The 19309-nt window shown below is 40.8% G+C and overlaps 1 protein-coding gene across 1 annotated transcript; it reads left to right on the top strand.

Annotated features, from left to right (window-relative positions):
- The first annotated feature begins 1564 nt into the window (after positions 1-1564).
- Positions 1565-17535, top strand: FEM1B (fem-1 homolog B). The gene is made up of 2 exons (XM_082737001.1): positions 1565-2491; positions 11141-17535. The coding sequence occupies exons 1-2, from the start codon at positions 2244-2246 to the stop codon at positions 12774-12776; spliced, it is 1884 nt and encodes a 627-aa protein (XP_082593127.1). The 5' UTR covers positions 1565-2243; the 3' UTR covers positions 12777-17535.
- Positions 17536-19309: the final 1774 nt, after the last annotated feature.

Raw genomic sequence — 19309 nt, 5'->3', positions numbered from 1 at the left:
TTTGTGGTAGATATTGTCCTTTGGGGTTAAGTGGGAGAGGGGAAAACTTCCTTATTGAGCTTGCACATTTTGTGACTGTCCCAGGAGCTTCATCACCCCTGCCTTCTGCCATCCTAGTCCAAGACCTTTCTTCCTAAATAGCCTTCCTGCTTCTACACTTGCCTCCTAGTCTATTCTCCACATAGCAGCCAGAGCGATTATTATTATTATTATTATTATTATTATTATTATTATTATTTTAAGAGTTTATTTATTTATTTGACAGAGAGAGATCACAGTAGGAGAGAGGAAGGGAAGAGATCACAGAGAGAGAGGAGGAAGCAGGCTCCCTGCCGATCAGAGAGCCCGATGTGGGACTCGATCCCAGGACCCCGAGATCATGACCTGAGCCGAAGGCAGCGGCCCAACCCACTGAGCCACCCAGGTGCTCCCAGAGCGATTATTTTTAAAAATGTAAATTATCTTGTCCCTTTCTTGTCGGAAACTCTTCAAACGCCCCCATCACACTTACAAGTAGAAGTTAAACACTTCACCAAGGGTTAGTGGGCGGGAGGGTGACCTGCACCCTGCTGACTTTGCCTCCCATCCTTCCTCCTACGGCCCATTCTGCGGCAGCCACACTGATCTTGGTTTCCGAGCCCGCCAAGACGGTGGCCTCCTTAGGGCTTTGGTACTGGCCTTCCCCCTTGCCTAGAATACCCTTTGTTCTTCTTACCTGCCCACTGGAATTAGCGAAGCCACCCACCGTCCCTCTATTGGCCTCACAGCAAACGGGTAATGATACGAACTCAACCGGGCTTGTCTACCATTTGCTCACTTGTCTACTGTTTTCCTCACAACACAAGCCCCGGAAGGGAAGGCGCCTTGTCCGTCTTGTCTATCACCCAATCTCTGGGGCCAAGCAGAGCCTGGCACGGAGTAGATCTCTAGTGTTCGTTAGATAAATGAGCTCTTCAAACCTGAACCATCCTGAGAGGTCTGTGAGAAAAGGGAGGTTCTGTCAGGCTGGGGATCAGAGTCCTGGTCTGTCTGAACACAGACCTCGCCTTCCTTTCAGACACCTCGTCCCTTTCCAGGGTGGGCGTAGCTCCCCCTATCCCTTCTCACACACTTGATCCCCTCTCTCTCCAGGGAGGACAGGCCCGAATTCCAAGCCCTTCTCCGCATCTGGTGCCAGCCCCCAAGTCCTCCTACATCCTGGGGGCTCAGAGACACCGCCCTTTTCTTAAAATGGACCCTGTCGGGTGCGTGCAACCCCCCTCCCTGGGTCCCCAGTCAGGGCACAGAGGAGTCCCCGCACCATCTATGGTAAAATGGGACGAGATCCCCGGCCCACCCGTGGTATCGCCTCAGGTCCCTGACTGTGGCCCCTTCCCAAGCTAAGGAGCCCCCAGGCCGTGTGGGGGCGAGGAGGACGGTCCAGGCGTCAAGGGCAATGAGGACATTCAGGCCCGAAAAGGGGATAGGCTAACTTCGCGCAGTAGAACCTTTCTTCACCATGCCCTCGTTTGCCGGCCGGGCAGCTTTGGAGGAGACACCCGGTTTAACCGTTCCTCCCGCTCGCACCCTCCCCCTCCCGGCCCAGTCTGCGGAGGCGCGCCTTCCTGCCCGCCCCGAGTTCGGGGGCTGCTGCCGCGGAAGCGTTCCGTTTCGCTCCGGAGGCCCCCAGGCGTGGAGCTGCGAAGGCATCGTTAGCGTCTGGCGCTTCTGAGCTCTGGTGGGCGAGGATCTGCGTGTTTCCTCCAGCGGGGGAGGACGCACAGCGGAGGCGGAGGCCGAGGCAGTTTTGAGCCCTAGGCCCGGCCGCCGGGGACGGGGGAGACGCGCCCAGCATTCGCCATCCGGGGCGCGTGTGGTCCTCTTGGGACCTCGCCGGCGACCCGTAGCTCGGGCACGCGCCTGTCGCAGCCCGCAGGAAGGAGGGGGACCGGCCTGAGGCCCCGGGCGGCGGCCGCCATGGAGATCGCCTCGGTCCAGGGCCGGCGCATGGGGCCTCGGGGGCGGCCCTGACCGCCCTCCTCCCTGCCCGGGCCGGGTCGCGGACGTGCCCCCTGCGGCGTTCGGCCACCTCTGCGTCTCCGCCCTCCCCGGGCCGCGCTGCTGCCTGGGCGCGGCGGCGGCGACGGCGCCCTGTTGAATGGGCTGTGAGGGCCCAGGTTGGAAGCGCTGGCGAACGCGGCCTCCGGGGGCGCAAGGCAGCAGCAGCGGTGGCGACCAAACGGGTGTTGGAGTTGGCGGCGGCCATGGAGGGCCTGGCTGGCTATGTCTACAAGGCGGCCAGCGAGGGCAAGGTGTTGACCCTGGCCGCCTTGCTTCTCAACCGGTCTGAAAGCGACATCCGCTATCTGCTGGGCTATGTCAGCCAGCAGGGAGGGCAGCGCTCCACGCCCCTCATCATCGCAGCCCGCAATGGGCACGCCAAGGTGGTGCGTTTGCTGTTAGAACATTACCGGGTGCAGACTCAGCAGACTGGCACCGTCCGCTTCGACGGGTAGGTACATCCCAAGCCCCGTCCGCTTCGACGGGTAGGTACATCCCAAGCCCCCTCCCACGAGCGCGGACCCACCACCTCACTGGTCCTTCCCTCCTTCACTCTCTCCCCACAGAGGTATCACTTCTTCCCTTTTGTGCATCCTCCTGCCGCATGAATGCCCGCTTCGTCTTCCAGTGCTAATGCTTCGTCCCGGGGTCTGCTGCCCATCCTCATCAGCCCCTACCCCTTATTCCCTATGTGGGTAAATAGCCGCACCCTATGTCTAGATACCTAATGGGTATTCTTCTTCACTAGAGAGTCCGTGTTACGAAGGAGGTGCTCCTTCCGAGGTTTCACCTTTATCGGTATTGGGGTTGTAAGCGAGATCAGAAATTAACGCGGTTAGCAATTAACATCGAAGACCTCTGTTTGATGAGTAATTTAGTCACCCAGTTTTTACTCCTTCAACTGAGTGGTCCCTTCAGACGGGTTGCGGGGGCCTTAATGTCAAAATAAGCCCCTAGAACTCCAGCCTCTTTGAGGGATTGTCAGGCAGCCAGACATCCCTAGACCTGATTCTGACACTTGCACATAGCTCGGGGTTGATAGGTTGGCTGCAAAAATGGCCCTGGACCTGGTATAGGAGGTAATGGCATTGTTAATACATGTTATCTTGTGATATTGTGGGGAAACTTGATGGCTTATGTCATTTGAGGTAGGAAGTTCAAAAATTCATATTGTCATAGTTAAGATTGGTCTCTTAGGTTTAATTGTATATATTGCGTAGGCATGAAAATGTTTAACACAGAACTATCAGGTTTGACATCTTCTTTGCTGTGCTGGATTATTATCAAGTGTTCTTCAGTTTACAAACTTCATCGATTGCATTTGTTTTTCTTGACTTTTATGCCAGTACATAAGCTATTCTAGCATTTTCTTCTGTTTGAGGTAGATGGGGTCCACACATAAAGATATGTATCTTTAGTTTTGGTGATTGAAAACTGCTTGGTTACAAACCTCATTGGAAAAGCACTTCTTGAAAATTAATAGGGTATTGTTGAATTTTGGTTCTTTTTTAGGTTTAAATAATAAAACAACGAGAGGAAGATATTTTTAGATGAGAGGAAAATATTTTAGAGCATTACATTTTAATGAAATGATAGCCCAAGTTGGTGGTTAATCTCTGGTACCACCTCCCTAGATATCAAGGAGATGGTCTTTTTCCTCTTGATTAAAGATGGCAACCTGATTCATGTTTGCTTTCCCTTCCCATGTTTGCTTTTGTGTCCATTCTGGAACTCCCTGCATTTCCACAGCCTTTCCTGTACCCAGACAAGGAGTGAGACAGAATGACCTCTGAATTTCAACAGCATTCCAGTTGTATAGGCACATGGATTCACTGAGATACGAATCTCAGTAACAGCTGCTAGAAACATCGCTGTTAAGGAGCTTGCTGAGGCCTTTTTGGATGAGGGGAGGATAGTGGTGGGGAAAAAAATTAGTTTTCTAAAGCATTGGAAAGGTTTTGCTTATTACTGTCTTTTTTACCGTCAGACAGAAAGGTTTTTTGAGATGGAATTAAAAGAACCTGAAATTAATGGAAATGATTAGCCTGCGTTCTGCACTGGGCAGTGAAATTAAAGGGTTCAGGAGGCAAACACTTACTAACTCCTGCTGTTGTGCTGGGCTATGTGGTAGGGATTGGGTATGCAGAGGTGAGTAACATACTGTTCCCAATGTGAAGGAAGACGTTTTAGCGGGGGAGACAAGAGAAATAGAGATGTAAGTGAGTAATTGCATGTAAGTGAGTAAATGCCATGCCATTTAGAATTTTAGAAGTCTGTTGGACTAGTGAGGGATATGGGAATGGGAAGTGCTCAGCGTTGCCTGGGGGAAACAGGGAAGGCTCCCCCTTTCCCATGCTTGAATTTGGGTCTTGAAGTGAAGAAGAGGGGCAACAGCATGGTGAACTTGGAGTGACAAGTGTTTGAGTGTGGTTGTAGGAAAGGATTCAAGCTGGGGAAATTAAGAAAGAGATTGTGGGTGGCTGGAGAGAGGTGGATCATTGTATAAAATATCAGGAGTTCCATGGGGGAGACTGCAATTGCAAACGGTTCAGTCATTCATGATTTTGGCTGAGCATCTTTTTTTGTTATGGATTATTACAATTATGAATATATTAGCTGCTGTGTAAGAGTAGTGGAGAATTTTATTTATTAAATGCCTGTGATGGGTCTAGCCCTATTATACCTTCTGTGGAGGATACAGAAAAAATGTAAGGTTTCTGCTTTTTTGAGGAGCTTGCCAATTAATTAACAAGCGAGAATTGAAGTTCATGGCCACCTTTATGCCCATTCAAACCACACTATTATCTTTCAGTTTCTTCCAGTCATTTTGTCATTTCAGAACTAGATGGCAAATGTCATGATTTCACTTTGCACTCATTCCAGACATTGTGAAAATAGTCTGAATGAGGTGTTAACAGTATGCCCTCTCACCCCGTGGGGCTGGCTTTTTGAGACTTATTTAGCAAAATCCCCCTTTATTTTTTTATTTTTATTTTATATATTTTTATTATTTTTTTTTAATCCCCCTTTAGATTCCATCCGCTCTTGAGAACCATGGCCAGGTGGGGACTAACAGGTTCTCTGTGTGTGCTGATGTAGATTAGTGTTTCCTAGTATTTAGTCACTTGTGTACCATCTTCACAATTTTTTTGGTCAAAATTGTTTCTTATCCTTTTATTTGCCTGATATTTATTTATTTATTTATTTATTTATTTTTTTAAAGATTTTATTTATTTATTTGACAGAGAGAGATCACAGTAGACAGAGAGGCAGGCAGAGAGAGAGAGAGGGAAGCAGGCTCCCTGCTGAGCAGAGAGCCCGATGCGGGACTCGATCCCAGGACCCTGAGATCATGACCTGAGCCGAAGGCAGCGGCTTAACCACTGAGCCACCCAGGCGCCCTATTTGCCTGATATTTAAAAAAAGGTTTCACTTCTTAGTTCCATCCTAAGCAACAGTTACTTGTATATAGGTTTCATATAGTCTGTTTTGTGTGTGAGAGAGAAAGAGAGACATTAAAATAAATAGCTTATTTAAAATTTTGTGAAAGTCTATGTTCTGCCTAAAAATTTCTATACTATCTTAAGAAACTCAAGTGATTCGTAACCGATTCTCAGGAAGGAAGGAACTACTTACCTAGGTCAAGCCCCATGGTGATATTTGAGCCCTTGTTCATATTTTTAAAAGTAATATTTGAGATCATTTTACTTATGGCTTAATATGTGAAGACTACTATTGACAGACGAGTGGGCAAGAAAAATTACTTGAGTAGAAATGAAAGAACCTTTAGTTGGAGAATGGGAAACTTAAGAATGTTAAAGAAATGGAACAGAACAAAGGCGAGGTGTCCTGTGACCATGGGCTAGAGTGCTGGCCCGAGTTCCTAGGGCCTGTCAGCTGAGTACCAGAGTTTGTTGGGGAACCTTTGTCCTAAAAGAAGTTTGCTGACAGGGATGGGAAGGAGAACAGGACCTCTGGGAGTTCTGAGGCTTTTTGTTGAGTTCTCTCTTAAAGTTGGCACTACTACTAATACTTTTAATGTTTAGGTAGAGGACAGGCTTGAAGGCCACATCATCATTTGGTTTCATTTAAAACTCATTGCCATGCAGTATATATTTCAAGGAAACTATGTTTGGTCTAATAAACAATTTTAAGGACTTTGGTTTAAAAAAAGTGTTGATCATTTACATTTAATGAATTTTTATTTCCATTTCAAATACTTGATCAGACATTTTTATTTTAAATTGGACCAGGAAATAGTTTCAGCTTAGTTTTGTGATCAGAAATGTTATCTTTTTTTTTTTTTTAAGATTTTATTTATTTATTTGACAGAGATCACAAGTAAGGCAGAGAGGCAGGCAGAGAGAGGGCGGGGGAAGCAGCTCCCTTCTGAGCAGAGAGCCCCGATCCCAGGACCCTGGGATCATGACCTGAGCCCGAGGCAGAGGCTTAACCCACTGAGCCACCCAGGTGCCCGAAATGTTCTTTTATTGTAAAATGTTTCCATCATATGATGTGTACATTTTGTTTTAGGTGAATATCAGATTATAGTTTATTTTTATTTTATTTATTTTATTATTTTTTAATGTAGTCTCTACCCCCCAACGTGGGACTCGAACTCACAACCCTGAGATCAAGATACACACACTCCACCTACTGAGCCAGACAGATGTCCTGCTTTCTTGATTTTTTTGTTGGTTGGTTGGTTGGTTTAAAGATTTTACTTGTTTAGAGAGAGTGCACAGGAGCTTGTGCTTGCGTGTGTGGTGTAAGGGCAAAGGGAGATGGGGAGACAGAGAATCATAAGCAGACCCTGCCCTGAGCCTGGAGCCACATGCAGGGCTCAATTTCACCACCCTGAGATGGAGCCCTGCATCAGGCTCTCTGCTCGATGGAGAGCCCTCTCCCTCTGCCCATTCTCTCACTCTCTTGCTCTATCTCAAATCTCTTAAAAAAAAAAAAAAAGTCAGATTCTTAACCGACTGAGCCACCCGGGCACTCCCTGGTTTCTTGATTTTTTGAAATGAAATGCATTATAGAGAGTTTGGATTGCAATTTTGGAGTGAGTCTAGAAAGAACTTTGTTTTATAGTACTTCTCCCTTAGGGACTAAGTACATATTGCATTAATTTATCATATTTTTATTTTCTGTTATAAATGTGGTATGTTGTTTTGAGGAAGTCTGTGCTCATTATTTTAGCTGAAGCCTATGGACAAAGGACTGTCATAGATTTTAGGCTTATGATTCCCTTTAATTGTTTAAAGTTTTTGTTTAGATGTAGAAATTCAAAATTTGCTCAGGCTAATGTTTCTGAAGGACTAGTCTTTTTCTAATACATTCTGCAGTGAATATTTTTATCCTAAACTACTTAAAAATTTTAATTGCCTCAATAAAAATAGATAATTGAAATTTTCTTGAGGCTTCTGTTACATCACTCTATGGAAAAATGGAAACCATTAGGCTACACCACAAAAAGTATTAAACTGTAACAAAAACCAAGTGAAATATATATTTATAATTTAATTTTTACTCCTACGTCATTAATTCTGGGACATTTGAGGTGAGAAAAATATTTTAATCACTTTTTGCTCTTTTTTTTCATCTTTAAAATGGGGATCGTATTTATCTTTAATGGTTATTGTGAGAGTTAAAAATAATATATGTGAATTCCTATTTTAATGTAACATTTTCAAGTTTTACATAGTTTGGGTTCATGTATATAATAATTTCATATTTTTAAAGTGCAAGGAAACATTTAACCATGTAAGTGTAACTTCATATTAACTATTTTTGATAGATTACTGTTAATTAGTTTGAAAAAAATGCTTTTTATTTTTTGGAAAAAATGCCTTTTATATTGAAACTGAACAATGACATGTATTATGTTTCCTTAATACATAGAGTACTATGTACTAGAGTACTTTTGTGTTTTAATCTCATGTAAACTTTTAGTTATGTATCTGTGAAATGAGCATAATAATAGTATCTATCTCTGGGTTTTTGGGAGGAGGTTATTACGAGGATTAAATGAGATATATTGCATATTGATCCCTTAATACAATGAGTGCTTGGGACATTGAAGATACTTATTAGCTATTTGTGTTCCTTTAAACTGTTATTCTTTAATTATGTCTCATTTTTGTTTTTAATTATAACTTTTTATTTAAGGTGTAACATCTAGTAAGGTGCATACATTTTAAGTGTACCATGTGATAAAATTTTAATATGTTTAGCTATGTAAACACCTTCTAGATCAATATCCAGAAAGTTTTTGTCACTCAGAGTTTCTCTTATTCTCCTCAGTCAGTTCCTCTCCTTTCCCTTCTCAGAAGTAATGATTACTCTGACTCTATCACCATAGATTGCCTATACTTGAACTTCTATAAAGGGAATTATACAATCTGTTCTTTTCTTTATGGCTTTTTTTTTTTTTTTTTTGCTTAATACATTGTGAGATTCATCTCTGCAGTTGCATATATCAGTAGTTTTTTTTTAATGCTTTGTGGCATTCCATTGTATGAATATACGGCAACTTACTTATCCTGTACACAGGTATTTAGTTGTTTCCAGTGTTTGACTCTTTTTTTTTTTTTTAAAGATTTTGTTTATTTATTTGACAGACAGAGATCACAAGTAGGCAGAGAGGCAGGCAGAGAGAGAGGAGGAAGCAGGCTCTCTGTCAAGCCGAGAGCCCGATGTGGGACTCGATCCCAGGACTCTGGGATCATGACCTGAGCCTAAGGCAGAGGCTTTAATCCACTGAGCCACCCAGGCACCCCCAGTGTTTGACTCTTACGGGAAAAAAGCTGCTTTTTTATGTGTACGTCTTCACTGGTGGGTGTTTGCGTTCACTTCTTGTCAGTATATGCTGAAGAGTGGAATTGCTGGGTCATGGGGTTGGTGTATGTTTAACTTGAATAGTTACTGCTAAACAGTTTTCCCGAAAGTGGTTCAAACAAATTACATTCCTACCAGCAGTGAGTTTGAGTTGCTTCACATCCTGGCCAGCACTTAGTATTGTCATGTCAGTCTTACTAATTTTAGTTATTCTAGTGCTTGTGTATTGGTAACTCATGATTTTAACTTGCTTTTCCCTTTCCAGTAGTTATCTTGAACATCTTTTCATATGTTTATGGTCACTTGACTATCTTTTGTGAAATACATTTGTTTATTAGTCTTTTTTTAATTTGGGTTGTTTGCCTTTTTCTTACTGATTTGTCAAATACATTTAATGTAAATGTCTTCTCCCAGTGAGTGGATTGCATATTTACTTCCTTCTTAATATCTTGATGAATTGAAGCTCTTAATTTTAACGAAGTCCAGTAAATCATTTTTTTTATGATTAGTGCTTTTTTTGCATTCCGTTTAAGAAATAGTCATTAACTCCAAAGTCATGAAGATAGTCTACTTTTTTTTTTTTTTTTAGAAACTCTCATGGTTTTGCTTTTCATAAAGATCTATGCTACTTCCCTAATTTCTGTGCATAGTGTGCAGTTTGATGAGGAATTTCCCTAAATATCCACCCATGTAGCCACAACCCAGATCAAGATTTAGGACATTTCTGATAGCTTTAAGACTCTTCCTAGTTAGTCCTGCACCCTCTCCCCTAGGTAACTCCCTCTGTAGGTACATGTTAGTGAGCAGGCTTTTGTGGTCATTTGGTGCCATTATTTGAAATGGAAGAATTAACTGGGTCTTTTGTTTTCAGCAGAAACAACAGACAAGTGGTGTTTTGGGAATGTTGTTAGTTGGGGCAGGGGATTATATATACTCTTTCACTTGATGGGCAATATAGTTTGACCTGTGTTAAAACATTAGGTTGTATAGTGAGAAGCTCAGCAGTGAGGTTTTTGGTATAAATACTTAGTAGTGCTAGTAAATACTGCTTTTGATTGACCTTTTCTCTTAACACTTGCAAATATACTTATTTTAGTGGTTCAAGTACAGTATATCTAAGTATGTGCGGCAAAAGTCTACTTTTTAGGTCTGATGGTCAGTAACAGGATAAACAGTTGAAAAATTGAGCTTGGGGAAAATGGAAGGTAGAAAGATGGGAAAGATTGGCCTCCTAGCAAGTGTCTAATTCTATTATAAGAACCTAGCACGTATCAGACAATAGGTGGTGACTATGAAGCCACAAAGTGCAGATATGGGCGGAATGTCAGGGAAGAGGCCCACTGGTTTTAGGAAAGTGCTGATTGTTTCTTGCTGTTAGCATTTCCCCCAGTGGTTTAGTTGAGGAACATACCCATAATACACACACACACACACATATTTTTAAGACCTTTAAATTGGAGTAGAATGGATGGAGAAAAATGCACTAATTGAAAGCATTTATAAGTTTCACAAAGTGAATGTATTTGTTTACTAAAGTTCCCTTTGTGCTTCCTCCCACAATCTGCTCCCCTAAAATAAAGTATTCTGATTTCAATACCACAGATAGGTGTATAAATGTAGTAATATAATATGTACTGTGTTCGGTTGACTTCTTTTGCTCAGCACCATGTTTATGTGATTGTTCTGTATTATATGGAACAGGGATTTTTTTTGCATTCTCATTGCTGTAGTAGAAGTATATTTGATGAGCTTAGATAATCCTAGGGGGCAATTATCTGCTTAAATATTTTTTTCCCTAAAGCAGTTTCTAACACAGTGTTACTGTAGGGACTGGGGTAGCTTTCTTCCTGACCTATTGAGAGAAACTGTGGTACCTGGGGGATACTGGGAAGTAGTAACAGGTTTTTCCTTAATAGCCAGTGCATGACCTTGGTGGTAAAGAAGTTATGAACCTCCTTGCATTTCTTCTGTGTTTTCTGAAATGTATTTACTTTTGCTAGTAGAAAGTTTGTGATTTTTTTTTTTTTTTTAGAATTATATACTTCAGCAGTAACAGTAATAGTTAAGGTTTGTTGAGCTTCTGCTAGAAGTACAGTGCAGAGTGCTTTACTTAAGTTACCTGATTTTGTTTTTACCCAAACTAATGTTGTATTCATGTTCCACAGATTGAGGTTTCAGTCAGTGCAAACGAATCCATTCTTTACACTTATGTTAGGACGTGTGTGGCCAGTGTTTTCTGACCCTTTGCTCTTTTCACGAATAGGTATGTCATTGATGGTGCCACCGCTCTTTGGTGTGCAGCAGGAGCCGGACATTTTGAAGTTGTTAAACTTCTAGTCAGCCATGGAGCCAACGTGAACCACACCACAGTGACTAACTCGACCCCGCTGCGGGCAGCGTGCTTTGATGGCAGACTGGACATTGTGAAATACTTGGTTGAAAATAATGCCAACATCAGCATCGCCAACAAGTACGACAACACCTGCCTGATGATTGCAGCATATAAGGGACACACGGATGTGGTCAGGTACCTTTTAGAACAGCGTGCTGATCCCAATGCTAAAGCACATTGTGGAGCCACAGCGCTGCACTTCGCAGCTGAAGCTGGGCACATAGATATTGTGAAGGAGCTGATAAAATGGCGTGCTGCTATAGTAGTGAACGGCCACGGGATGACACCCTTAAAAGTAGCTGCCGAAAGCTGTAAAGCTGATGTTGTCGAACTGTTGCTCTCTCATGCTGATTGTGACCGAAGAAGTCGGATTGAAGCTTTGGAACTCTTGGGTGCCTCCTTTGCAAATGACCGCGAGAACTATGACATCATGAAGACATACCACTATTTATATTTAGCCATGCTGGAGAGGTTTCAGGATGGTGATAACATTCTGGAGAAAGAGGTTCTCCCACCGATCCACGCTTATGGGAATAGAACTGAATGTAGAAATCCTCAGGAACTGGAATCCATTCGGCAAGACAGAGATGCTCTTCATATGGAAGGCCTTATAGTTCGGGAACGGATTTTAGGTGCTGACAATATTGATGTTTCCCATCCCATCATTTACAGGGGAGCTGTTTATGCGGATAACATGGAATTCGAACAGTGTATCAAGTTGTGGCTGCATGCCCTGCACCTGAGACAGAAAGGGAACAGGAATACCCACAAGGATCTTCTTCGATTTGCTCAAGTTTTTTCACAGATGATACATTTGAATGAAACTGTGAAGGCCCCAGACATAGAATGTGTTTTGAGATGCAGTGTTTTGGAAATAGAGCAGAGTATGAACAGAGTAAAAAATATTCCAGATGCTGATGTCCACAATGCTATGGACAATTATGAATGTAATCTCTATACTTTTCTGTATTTAGTGTGCATCTCCACCAAAACACAGTGCAGTGAAGAAGATCAGTGCAAAATTAATAAGCAGATCTACAACCTGATTCACCTTGATCCCAGAACTCGGGAAGGTTTCACCTTGTTGCATCTAGCCGTCAACTCGAATACCCCGGTTGATGATTTCCACACCAACGATGTCTGCAGCTTTCCCAATGCACTCGTCACAAAGCTGCTGCTGGACTGTGGTGCTGAGGTGAATGCTGTAGACAATGAGGGGAACAGTGCCCTCCACATTATTGTTCAGTACAACAGGCCCATCAGTGATTTTTTAACCTTGCACTCTATCATCATTAGCCTGGTTGAAGCTGGCGCTCACACTGACATGACAAATAAACAGAATAAGACTCCACTAGACAAAAGTACCACTGGGGTATCTGAAATACTACTTAAAACTCAAATGAAGATGAGTCTCAAGTGCCTGGCTGCCCGAGCAGTTCGGGCTAATGACATTAACTACCAAGATCAGATCCCCAGAACTCTTGAAGAGTTTGTTGGATTTCATTAAGTGACTGGATATGTAAAATCGTTTAATGTGGTGCTAAAAAGTAAAGGACTTTAATCACAGACAATAGAATTATGTGTTCATAAATTCTACTTTTCTTTCCACTACCTTCCTCCCTCCCCATCCATTCTTAGTTCTGTATTTGGTCTTTCTGTCTCATAACGGTTATTGATTTCAAATACACTTTAAACAAAGCCACATTGTTTAGGTGTAACTATAAGGTATTTGAATATTGGTCACTTAACTTTTCTTTTTTCTTTTTTTGTGTCTTTTTTTAATTGAAGTATAATTGAGATATTTAGTTTCAGGTATACAACATAATGATTCAACATTTGTATTTTTTTTTTTAAGGAATGAGTATAAAATATTTTGTTTATGTTACAAGGGACATTTATGATTTGAAGTTGATAATGTTTTAAAAAACTGCCTACAAAAGTATTTCTGTTAAGCCTGTGTCAGCGTGTTATCCTTGCAGCAGTTTTGAGGATCTCATGAAGAAAAACAACTAAAAAGGACCATTAAGAGTAACGGGATACCTAGGTGTTCTGCACGTGCCAAACTGCTGTAGGTAGTCTTCGCTCTTCCAATATTTATGTGGAGTGATACAACACATGATAACATCAGGAGGATTTCAAAAAATATAGCTGCAGCTTAATCTGAAAATGTGCTAATTTAATAATAGTTACACATTTAAAATTTCAATCCATTGAAATTGTTGCATTATGCTGAGTGGTATATACAAAGTAGTAATAATCTTAAAGCAATGTTTCAGAGAATACTGATGGACTACTTGCCTTTAGGCTTAAATTCTAAAATTCTTTGAAGTCTGTTTTAATGTAATTTCTCTAAATTGCAGCAGTCTGCATTTGACTCAGCTCACAGACATGTAAAAATTATGAATGCTATGTTTTCTTATGAAACAAATTGTTATAATATAGTTACACATTCTGTTTTTGTCCCTTTCTCCCTTTCCTCCTGTGTGGTCTCTTAAAATTTGGAAACTGCTTTTCCAGAGGGCATTGTTTGTGTGCCCCCCCCAATAAGGTGTTTATGACAGATGAAAAGGAACCCAAGATATTTGTGATTTTTTTTTTTCACTTTCTCTACTTTGTCCCTTATAACTAGTAGGAAAATCGCTAGTGTGGTATAGGAAATTAAATGGTTTTGATGATAAGAATAATTTGCAATGCTCTTTTGAAAGGTGTTTCTGTGAGAGCTGCAAGTTTTTCAACCGCAAAATGTCACGGATTCTGATAGGCTATGCAGAGGTCTCTGTGTTTTTTTCTGTTCTGTTTAAATGGCAGCATTTTAACTGTCAGACTGAAAGTATTCTGTGATTATCTTTTAAGCATCACAGAAATTCAAGTAAAGGGTACACACCTATTGATGTTAAAAATGATAAAGTAAAATTAGCTATATCTGTATTTTTCTCTCTAGTGCCAAATGAATGCCTTAGCTACTCATAGTGCATGGTACTGTAAGTGAAGATCTGCAGCTTTTTTTTCTTTAATGAAAAGCATTATGATTGTGTAGTACCATCAGATATAAACTAAAAAAACAAACAGCCCTCCCCAACGTTTATGATTTCAGTGGTCATTTTATGTATGCATATTGTTTTGTGAAGTAGAAGAGAAGGATCGCAGTTGGATCAGTAGGAAATATAATGACCAAGCCAAAAGTAGCACCTAGGGCCTTAAATAAAATAGATACCCCATGAAATGAAATAGTTTGAAGGGTGGGAGGAAATGGCAGGTGGGAAGCTTAAAAACTTTTCCCCCCAGGAGTGCAAGATACTTTTCCAGCTACTGTAGTTACTCTTCATGTTCTTGCTTCAGCTGGGAATGTTTTGATAGTAAATTCTGTCATGGTAATGTATTTTTGTTTTCCTAACCTGAGGTTTTTACAAGGAGGGTTTTTAGGATGGTTTAAAGGGAGGTATTTGAGCCCTAATTTGAAAATTACAGGCCTTGCTCCTCTGGTATGAATCAAGGAAATACTGTACCTTGCTCTTGGCAACTCTCATGGCCTGAAAGAGAAAATGCATGGCCTCAAGGTGAGTGAATCCTGCCTTTTCCACAGCTTAGATCAGACCCTGTGTTTTTTAGACTTCAGGGCCTGCTTTGATAGCCTGAGGAGTGGCTCTGATACTTGGTATTCAGTTGGTTCCATTATTAATGTGTATGATTTTTAAACACCAAAACTTAAAATATCAGATAATGTTGCATGTTTTAAAAACCATTTCATCCCTTTGGCTATCCAGGACCAGCGCTACTTTAGGTATTGCTTATTTATAAAATGAGAATAATGATTATATGTACATATTCAGACATCAAAATTTAATGACAGTGTTTTTGAGAAGGGATGAATGCTGGAGAAAATAAAACTGCTGATTGAAATGCTGACAGAGTTGGAGAAAGAATTTGAAGACCGTGGAATAAACTATGAACTCTGCTAATGGTAACACATTTTTTTACTATAGTATAGTAGTACATTGTTCACTCTATTGCTAAGGATCTAAGTTTGTCTTGTAAAATAAGTCCAAGTATGTATTGTGAAACATCTGTATAAAACCATTCTTGAAACAAGTGATCTACATGCCTGTTTTTTATTTCTTTTGGTAGAATTATTTTAAATCTGTTTAGCCAAATCCTTCACAAGCTTAAGGGTTTTTTTTGTTTTGTGTCTGTGTGTGTGTGTGTGTGTTTTAAGGAAAATAAATCGGGAAGAAAGATAATCTGTATCTCCGCTCATTGAGAATTCTAGGCTCCGTTTCCAGCCACTTTTGTCATTTCCAGTTTATTATTGGTAGAAATATGCTTCGGATTTTAAGTCTTCATTGAGGATACTGCAAATTCAGTTAAAACTTCTTTGTCTTGCTCAGCAATTGTCCTGCAAATTCGGCTGAGCTAGAGCGCTAGAGAGGCCCAGGTGAATGACGCCCTGGGCAAACCATGTGAGACTTGGGTGGGTTTTACACTTTCAGTGGAGTTGGTGAAATTGAACTCTTGGCAACTGTTTAACTCAAGGAATGGGCAACAAAGCCATCCCCACAATTGATCAAGAAGGGGGAAATCCTTGATGTTAGAACTCTGACACAACATAGGTTTTTTCAGTTTACCTAGTGCATGGCTCCAGCAGGCCACAGTCCAACTACCTTAAGGTTCTTTGCTGTGGGAACTGAAAACAAACCAACCAAAAAGCAAGCTTTGGTCTGACTTGTTTCTGGGAAGGTTTTTGTTTCATTATACTATAGTTGACTAATAACTGATAATCATTGAGAAACTTAGGTATGATAGCACTGTTTGAAGTGTGCATTTATTTGGCAAGTGTTTTTAAAAAATTCAAATCCCAAGGGAACAACAGCACCCTGTCACCAGTCTCCACTGCAGTTTGAGGCAGCTGCTTTATGGATAAGACCATTTTGGATTATTCACGCGGAAGCATTTCTTTTTTGGAATGGGGCGGGGTGAGGCGTGAGTTGTCGGACCTCGGGTTACAGTTTGCTGGGTTTAGAAGCAACCAGTGATTGAACTAGTGAGTAGATGGATAAGAGTATATTAAAGGACTTGTTTTTATGGTAGATTTTCTGTAAAAATCTTAAATGTTCCTTTTTAGGCTAGCCAGATATATCTAGGTACAGATGACTATTCTGTTTTCCTCGCTGAATATGCTGTAACATTAAAATGGATTAAAGAAAACAAAACTCGGCCTTTTGCTCTTAAGAAAAGTTACTAGTCCATAAGATGTTAAGCTGCGTGTTTACTCCTACTCTGAAAATGCACAGCTCTGCTCTGGATACCCTCCCTGGAAGGTAGAAAGCTCCTGGTTATGTATGGCACATCGCAGGGCTTTCTCCTACATTTCTGGCAGATTTGCCCAAATTCTCAGATGGGCTGGGCTGTATGTACAGCATCCCCTCTCCCAAATATGGGATCTGACCTAAACAAACTGATAGTGATGATAGATGTATTAATTTTTAAAACTAAAGTAAATGTGGTCTCTAGTCCTAGGTTTGTGGTGTGTTCATTTGTGTTAATGTGCAGGGAAGGGACATCGACTTGATGGTTAAGGGGAGCGTATCTTGATGTGTGTGCAGGGGTGAGTATTGCTAAATTATTAACAGCCTTTCATTTAGGGGTGAGTCGTGATCAGTGGCCTAATCAGAAAAATGAAGGAGTGAAGATGCAAGCTTTGCCAAGTGATGAAGTAAACAAGGTTTTGTATCTGTTTTTTTATCAGGTGTTGTAAAATTTGTGCATGGCTTTTTTTGGTTGTGGCTTATTAGTAATTGGTAGAGGAGAAAAGATGAGGAAAACCCCTCAGCTTTGCTAACCAGTCTTTTCAGAGTTACATAGTTGGGGAGTAAAATCCAACTGGCCCTAATGTGTTGAAAAGATCCTATCCTCTATAATATTCACCCCATCCTGTAATCCTCTGTGTAGAAAAACAACATTGTTGTATTCTAGTAATTCCCTGTGATTTATAACAAACCAGTGATGTCATTCTATTGTGCACTTTTGTCAAACCATTTACGTGACTTTAATAAACATAGTAAACTTGCTGACTGCGCCAGAGGTCTGTTAGTGATTTATATATATTGCATGACATTTTTTATTTGAGTTTGACATGTAGAATCATTTTTAATTTCGTGGCAATTGATAGTCCTAATAGCCCAGCTAATTTGAAGCTTAACAATATTGCTGTGTAAAAGGAAAAAAAAATGGTGTTTGTGTTCAGTAAATGTTTGAAAAAAAAAACAAAACCTGCCTTGAAGTTTGTGTCTTTATTGTTCAGTGTGTCTTAGTGTAGATGATCTTTTGTTGAGTGCATTTAAAAAAGAGTTGTCAAAGTTATATGTGCCTAGGGAAGAATTCAGCTAGTAAAGAAAAATTCAGATAGTAAAAAACAAAAAACTCCAGTGCCTTCTCCATATCCACCTGCCTCCCATTTAGACTCTTAAGAGGGCTGTCACTGTTTACTAGATTTTTAAAATAGCTTCCCAGAATTTTTCTGTGCATATATGTATTTTTTCTCTTCATTTATTAAAAATGCAAATGGGCTTTTTCCTACTCTCTTCTGCATCTTGTGTTTTTCATTTAATACATCTTGGACTTCTTCGTATGGGGATGGTTGTTTCTTCTCTTATTTACTTTTTAAAAAATCATTTATTTATTTGACAGAGAGAGAGACAACAAGAGAAGGAACACAAGCAGGGGGAATGGTAGAGGGAGAAGCAGGCTTCCTGCTGAGCCAGGAGCTGGATGAGGGGGCTCAGCCGAAGGGCTGAGCCATCCAGGTGCCCTGGTTTTTTCTTTAAATATCTTTAAATAGATTTAATTCTGAGTGGGCTTAGCATTTAATTTAACCAGACCTTGTGGACTTCTAGGTTTTCATTTTATTGATATTCCAAATAATGCTTCAGTGAACATCCTTATATTCTATATTCCTAGAACAAATTCATTCCTGGAATTTATGGTTTGGTGGCTGAGTATTTAAAATTTTGATAGAAGTCATTAAATTTGTCTTCCATCTACCTACACTATTATTGACATCAGATTTTACCTAATCACATAGTTTTTGCCAAGGTGCTTAATGAAAAACAGCATTTCATGGTTTTTATTAGTATTCTTTTATTCCGAATGAGGTTGACACTTTTTTTTTTTTTTTAAAGATTTTTATTTATTAGAGTGAGTGTAAGCTGCTGGTACAAGAGCGGAGGAGGGGAAGGAGAAGCAGGCTCCCTACTGGGAGCTTGATGTGGGCCGGCCCTGGGTTCATGGCCCCAGCCCAAGACAGATGCCCAACGGACTGAGCCACCCAGGTGCCCAACAGTTTCATATATATTTACTGACACATTTGTATTTTTTTTTTTTTTTTTTTTATTTGACAGAGAGAAATCACAAGTAGATGGAGAGGCAGGCAGAGAGAGAGAGAGGGAAGCAGGCTCTCCGCTGAGCAGAGAGCCCGATGCGGGACTCGATCTCAGGACTCTGAGATCATGACCTGAGCCGAAGGCAGCGGCTTAACCCACTGAGCCACCCAGGCGCCCTGTATTTCTTTTTTTGATTTGTGGTCTTTTTCTTACTAGTTAGAAATTCTTTGGAAGTTTAAGGAAATTTTCTCTGTCATAAGTCACAGCTTTAGTTTATTTTTTGACTTTGAATATAGTAGTTTTATATTAGTTTACATTTTTATGTAGCCAAATTTATCATAATTTTTTAAAATGGAGTCAGTTTTGTATCTTGTCTCCACCCCAAAATCATAAATCTTTTGCCATTGTTTTCTTCTAATGCTTTTATGGCTTCTCCCATGTCTCTTCTCCCTTGTTTTTGTCCTCTTCCTCCTCTTCTTTGGCTTTAGATAAAAATTTAGATAAAAATTTTTATCTACCTGGAATTTATTTCATTTTTTATCTTTTTGGAATTTATTTTCATGTAAGGATCCAGCTAGCCAAAGACTTCCTTAATTCTTTTCCACTGAGTTCAGTTATAAACCAGATTTCCATAGTGTAAGTGGATCTTTTTCTCTTTTGGTTT

Source organism: Mustela nivalis (assembly GCF_964662115.1).
Source record: "Mustela nivalis genome assembly, chromosome: 6".
NCBI classification, from domain to species: Eukaryota; Metazoa; Chordata; class Mammalia; order Carnivora; family Mustelidae; genus Mustela; species Mustela nivalis.
This window is presented reverse-complemented; position numbering and strand designations above follow the sequence as displayed.